Source organism: Alligator sinensis, unplaced genomic scaffold, assembly GCF_000455745.1.
Source record: "Alligator sinensis unplaced genomic scaffold, ASM45574v1 scaffold84_1, whole genome shotgun sequence".
In the NCBI taxonomy this organism is placed as follows: Eukaryota; Metazoa; Chordata; order Crocodylia; family Alligatoridae; genus Alligator; species Alligator sinensis.
The window spans coordinates 1,559,883-1,566,445 of NW_005842268.1; the positions used below are offsets into that span (position 1 = coordinate 1,559,883).

Genomic DNA, 6,563 nt, shown 5'->3' on the forward strand with positions numbered 1-6,563 from the left:
ACAATGTGTGCTGGTACAATGCATTGTTAGAAGGGAGCCTGAAGAAATAGGAAAATAGTAGAAGTCTCTAAAGCAATAAGGGACAGAGACAGAATAACAGAAGTGGGGAACCTGACTGAGAGATAGTCAGCCAAAGTATGGAAGGGTATGTGGGAAGCACAGGTGAAGTGGGAACATGTAGAAATTGTGTGGATGACAGCACAGAATGTATTACCAGTAAGGGAGAGGTTAGGCAGATGGGGATTGCAAAAATCAGAAAAATGCCCAAGGGAAAACTGTGAGAACAGAGTCAACTTACCACTTGTTTTGGGAGTGTGATTATTCAGAGAAGGTGTGGAAGAGGGTGGGGAAGTTTGAGAGGAGAACCCAATGGACTAATGTATTAAAATACGAGATGGCAATGTATAGACTGGACCAAAGAAAGCAAATGAGCCAGCAAATAAGACTGTTGATAATGTGTGTGAGAGTGGCCATCTGGAAGACATGGACCCTGTTGGTGTGCAAGGGACTATTCTTTACACCACGAGAATGCATGCAGCTACCCATGCATGAACTGTGAATGTGTATTGAAAGAGATGAAGAGGAGCTGGGAGCAACAAGTGGAGATTAAAAGACTGGCAAACGCTATTCCAGGAAGATTCTGGATGGAGGTTGGGGGAGCAGGGGAAATAACAGAATGGTTTGGGAGAAAACTGATTAAAGCTTGACAGGTAATGCTATTTGAAGAGATGTGGGTAGTAAGGGAAGCCTGTTGGGCAGTTATATGCAAGCCAGTAAAGAAATGTTAATATGGTATGAAATAAAGGGCAAAGTTGTTCAGTTAAAATGGATAAATCAGGGGAGGAGGGATGTATCTCACTGAAATTATATGTAAATAAGAGGCAAAATAATGCCAACGGATAAGAAGTGTGCAGATGGAAGAAACAGTAGATATCAAAGGATGTAAAAGATGTTAATTTGGGAAAAGTTTTTATGCACATTGATGTAAACTTATTTGTTTTTAATGGGGTGGGGCAGGGATTCTGATTAAATAGGACAAAAAGGTTCTTATCAGCATATTTGCCCAGTGTGGGCCATGTGTTTTATAGTCATGATCAGTGACAGTTACATTTTATCAACTTTATAGCTGATTTCCATTGCTGAGCACAAGGTTTTTTTTTTGGCAGCAGTTTAATGATAGACAATGTATTTAATGAGATTTCCTTGTATGAAATTATAAGACGAAGGGCTTTTTTCCCCACCCTAGTTGGGGGGAAAACTCCTCATCTTGTATTCAAGTAAATACAGTACTAGTTAGACAACTTGTGTGTTCCAGTCTGGTAAGTCTTAAGTTCCTATTTTCTTATGACTATGCTCTCAGATTGTCCTATAACATTCTATAACTGTAACTTGTGATTAGCTACAGAGAGAAATATCTCAAATCAGTGGGTGCATTCATTTATCTACAGTCTTTGTAAAGAGAGTAACACAATACTGTGAGTTATTACAATGGGTAGAGAGGACTTTTATTTTCAGTCACCCTTCATTAATACCACACAATTAGGTAGCAACAGCTGAAAAATCTTGAAATAATTTAAACAGAAGGCACAAAAGAACAAACCAAACAATGCAACTACAAGACCATAAGAGAGAGAAAAATAACCCCAGTATTTCAAGGAAAGGAATCCATTCAGAATAAGCTTCCATCACCAGACATTCTGATTAAAAGTGACAGCTTATTGGAACAAAACAAACAACACATTTTAAGTTAACTCATGCTTTCATGACAAAGAAAAGGAAACAAGGTAAAAAATGCTATTTTTGCCCAGGTTTTTGAATGTTATGTCACTTGTCAAATGAAATACTTCAAATTCAGCACATTTGTCAATATGATTCCTAAAGCCTATACTAAGATGTACTTTACAAAAGTTTGCATTATAAACAAAGTATGTAGTTCAACAACATTTTTGGAAAGGAGGAAATTTATTCTCATGTCAGCCAGTTCCTTGTCTGATTCAAAAAACAAATTTTCTCTATACAATAATATACTGTATGAGACATTCTTCTGTATCCAGATAGTATGAAAGCAAACAAACATCCTATACTACCACAAAGAATGAAACTACTTCCTCCATAATAGCTTTTTACATTTTTTTTGCAAAAGAGTAACTTTATTTTTTAAACAAAGCTACTAGAATCAGTGACATGCGATGATATGCCCCAATACTGTAATTGCTAAGTTTGAAAATGAAGTTCATGCTTCACAATTGAAATATTTAGCGATTGTGAAATACATTCTTGATAATTAATATCATGACAATACAGAGGTCATTTGTAAAATCAGTTCAGAACCTGAACTGAGTTTCTACATGAAACTTTTTTTTCCCAAGTATGCAGAACATTAACATAGAGGTTTTGCTCCAGGTCAGCACAAAGTTTTGTAAGCTTTCACAAAAGAATGCTCAGCCTGCATAAGTCATGAACAAACTGAAACCTGACAAGTTATAGGTTTGGTGTAAAAATACTAAACATAATCACGGATATAAAATATTATTGTTACTGATAATTGAATAGCAGGTGCTTACCAAAATGATTTCTCAAATACAAGACAGATTGCTTCAGCATCTTATATGAAGGCATTTGGGCATTTATCAGTAGGTGACAGAAAATGGATAAAATTTTGCAGCGGCAACCAAATAGAAAAAGCCTCTCCTTTGGCCTCCCATTAGTAGCGTACACTTTCATAACACAGCTATCTTATTTTTATATGCTTCTCTAATTTACAGGTTTGAGTCACTGTAATGTTTCCACGCAGGAATAAGGAGAGTTACTGACAACCACAATATAAACTGTAAAAATGGTTCTAGTAAAAACGTTCATCAAAATTTTCTAACATAGCAAAACATTCATTTGGAAAGTAAACTTAAGTCTTCAAGCTGTTCCGTCAAAGGTGACCCCTAAATATTTGCTCTTGCCAGCATTGTGACTTTAATTATTTCCATATTCCTTTTCATTATAGGATACAAACTTTGAAATATATTAAATCATTTTCTAACAAAGAGTCCAATTATTGCACTTTATAAAAATTCCAGCAATATCAGGCTTTTGTCCTACTTTTCTAAGCACTAATGCCCTGCAAGAAAAACTGTGGGACCAAACATTTTCTTAGGAGTAACAAAGGTCCTTGAATGGTTTGGAAATCATGGAATAAATGAAAAGGTTTACAAAATTGGTAAAGGTGTTTCTCTTGAAACTGATTTTGATTCACAGTAGCAGAGAGAAAGATCTGCGAGTGCATTACTGACATAAACCTTCCCTCTGTGAAGAGTGTGTACAAAGCTTACTTAACATTTCAATCTGGAAAAATAGAAAGAGAAACCAAAAATACAAGCGTTCTCCTGTTGAACCTGCCAGAATATTACCCGTCTGGGAAGGCTTAATAACAAAAATGTGTGGGGGGGGAGGGATCTTTAACAATTAACACAAACTTGGTAGGAAGGTCGGTTTCAGGATGAAAGAAAGATACAAACATTGAGGTTGAATCTTGGAAAAAAAATAAACGTAGCAGTTTTGGCCCTGCTTATTACCAGCTGTGTCAGTAGGAAAAACCAAAACAAAACAAAAACTAGAGTTTTTACCAGCCATCTAGAAAAATAAGCTGTATGAACCAAAACACTTGCAAATCTATATGAGGCTTCCAGGCCAGCAAATAACTGTCAAAGTGACTTTGTTCCTCTGCTCCTTCAGCATGGGAACTAGTGCAGAATGGCTCATACCCACTGTTGATAGTCCATTTACAGCAACAATCATGTCCCCACATCTAAAAAAAACAAACAGAAAGCCTATTAGTGAGCATTAGTATACGATAGCTTTCACACAGCAACAAATAGGAAAAGCAATGTCATATTTAGGGCCTTGGGTTTCCACCGGATTTTAGTTCTTCCAGCGGATCTTAAAGGAATTCAGTTTATTTCAATCTGTACGTTTTAACCTGGACTATGTGGCAAACTTCTAGAGGGTAGGTGAGATGAAGGAGTACAAAAGCAGCAAGGAAAGGGGGAATGTAAGTAGAGGAAAAGGAATTAAAAAAAAAAAATGGAGAACACCTCAATACCATTTCCTGTGTTGTCAGAGAGGCTAGATTGGTTCTAGTGATACTGATAGTTGGGGGCAGGGGATAGGGAATTGTCCGTAACACAGAATCAGGGGGATACCCAGTAGTATAACAAACTTAAAACAGGTATGCAGACAAGACATTTGAGAGGCACTGCTTTAGGTTAAATCTGACATTCTTGTGAAAGGAGCACAAGGAATTCATGAACCCCTGGATTTAAATCCCTGATAATTCCAACACTAACTTTAAGTCTTTGTCTACAGGATAATACCAAGAATGATGTGAGAAGGCAGCCAGAGTGAGAAAGATCATTTAATAAAGTCACTGAGAGGCAATAAGAATACATAAACACACATTTTTGATAATAACAGATACATACTTATGTGGGTCAGAATTTGTATTCATTATAGGTATGCAAGAAAAACTCATCATTAAGGATGGCAACACCTTCCAGCACAAAACCACACTTTCAGAGGCTTACAATTTTCCCAAACTTTACCACTGGGCTGACATTTCCTACACTAAGTGTCTGCCTCAGAATGAAATAGTTTGACTGTTTCCAAGAATGGTTTTAGGGATTAAAAAAAAAAAAAAGTTTTTTCCATGTGTCCTGCCACGTTACATATATTATAATTATTGTGCTATAAAAATGTACATGCAGCTATAAAGAGAGCCAACCAGCTATGATGTTAGTGCTTGAAAATGTGTAACAGCTTAATAGCTGGTTTCTATCTAGCTTTAATTTGAATGTGTGGCAAGGCTCCAAGTTAAAAACAATTCTTGTAGCTCTTTCCTTGAGGAGCATTAGCAACTCCTTCCTTTCAAGTGGACACTTAAAATATGACACTGAAGGGTGTTTTTATGTCTTTCCTGTAAAAATTTTGCTCACATTTGGTCAATTTTTGAACATCTGATAAACTTTATTTTTTGATACCGAGTAGAGACTTATTAGAGTTTGGTAGCTAAATTTTCTCTAGATTTTTTTTTTCTGAACTGAGCAAGCTCCATCATTGCACAGCTCTTATCCATCATTGGACTGATTCCCTGCAGCCCAATAGCATGTTCCAGGGCAGAGCCTAAGTAGGATTCTCTCTCAAACTGATTCTTCCAACTGCAGCTGGCCTCAGAGTCTATCATCAAGCGTTCATGTGGCTCAGTTTATGAACTAGGGAAGTTTCACATCTTGCATCTAGAGACGGATGCTGAATTAGGTGCACACGCAAAAAAACCCAAACATCCAAATGCCAGAGTTGGGGATCCAATTAAAGTGCTGTATGTAAGAGCTGGGCATTGAATGTTGATGGCTCTGTGAGCATGTTCATAAAGGCTTTTTGTCAACTGATTTTAGAAAGCCTTTACAAAAAGGCAAGCACAATACTCATGTTACAGATGGAGAAAAGAGACTTCTCTCACTTTTTCTACAGAAGGTAGGTCAAATCAGCACCACCAACTGAGTGCCGAAGGCCTTTCCAAACAAAGGTGGGTGAAGCAAGAAGTGCTAGACCTGGATCCACCCTTGAGCTGCAACTGATACCACTTCCTTCTAGCTAAAACACCTCCCTGCACAGAAGTCACTACAGATGTCAAACATGACTGAGCTGGCCAGCCCCCAAGGAACACCTGGACAATAGCCAGTGTCATACAGATAATTAATGTAATTAATCACTTAATGAAATAGCTTTATCAGTCTGCACAGCTGTTTACAACATCATTCTAAAAACTGCATTAGGGCTTACTTTAATCTTCCATCAAAGTATGCAGGAGTTCCAAGAACAATCGTTTTAATGAAGAAAGGCTGGTTTGTGTGGCTCTCCTCATATCCACCGACGATACTAAAGCCCCAGCTCCCTAGATTGCTTCTCCTCAGCACTACGTCATGGCAGCTATGCAGGCAGCTATGGGAGGGAAGTGCAGTGTGTAGGGGAAAGCACACAGAACACATAAGTAGGTTTATATTGTGTACAACATCACATTATTGCAACAGCCATAAAAAAAGGAGAAAGACAGTAATTAATACTGTGCTTCCTGACCAAGTCACCTGGAAATTTTCAATAACTTCAACTATTGTGTGGTTAACTTTGCCACAATTCTGAAGGCAAGCCCTGCTCCTGCTGCCCCCCACCCCAATCTCCCAAATAATGCATTGTTGGAGCTATTGCTTAAATATCAGTTAGCTTGGGAAACTGACACTTCTAAAATGTCATTGTGGGGTTTCATTTTTGTTCTTGATCTCCAAGAGGTTCCCTATTTCATGGGCTTAGTTTGCAAGACTAGATCAATTTGGAAGAGCTTAAAAATTAAGTTAGGCTCTAAAAATGCGCTTGTTTTCTTTTCTGTCTGTTACTGGTATATCATCACCAGAAATACTCACTACAATCAGTTGACAATTTTACTGATGATGCATAATATAAAAAATCCAGATCATGTCCCAGTATCTGCAAGGACTAGGTATGTACAGGAATGCAAATAT

At 37.5% G+C, this 6,563-nt stretch overlaps 1 protein-coding gene across 3 annotated transcripts in view; it reads right to left on the reverse strand.

Annotated features, from left to right (window-relative positions):
* Positions 1-2,656: 2,656 nt before the first annotated feature.
* LNX2 (ligand of numb-protein X 2) overlaps positions 2,657-6,563 on the reverse strand; it is an 89,019-nt gene continuing 85,112 nt past the window's right edge. For all 3 annotated transcript variants that reach the window (XM_006027797.3, XM_025209095.1, XM_025209094.1), the window contains 2 exons: positions 5,830-5,988; positions 2,657-3,799 (listed from right to left, as the gene is read on the reverse strand). In XM_006027797.3, coding sequence (XP_006027859.1) covers positions 3,664-3,799; positions 5,830-5,988 — 295 coding nt within the window. In that variant the 3' untranslated portion in view covers positions 2,657-3,663. The remainder of the gene's footprint in view (positions 3,800-5,829; positions 5,989-6,563) is intronic.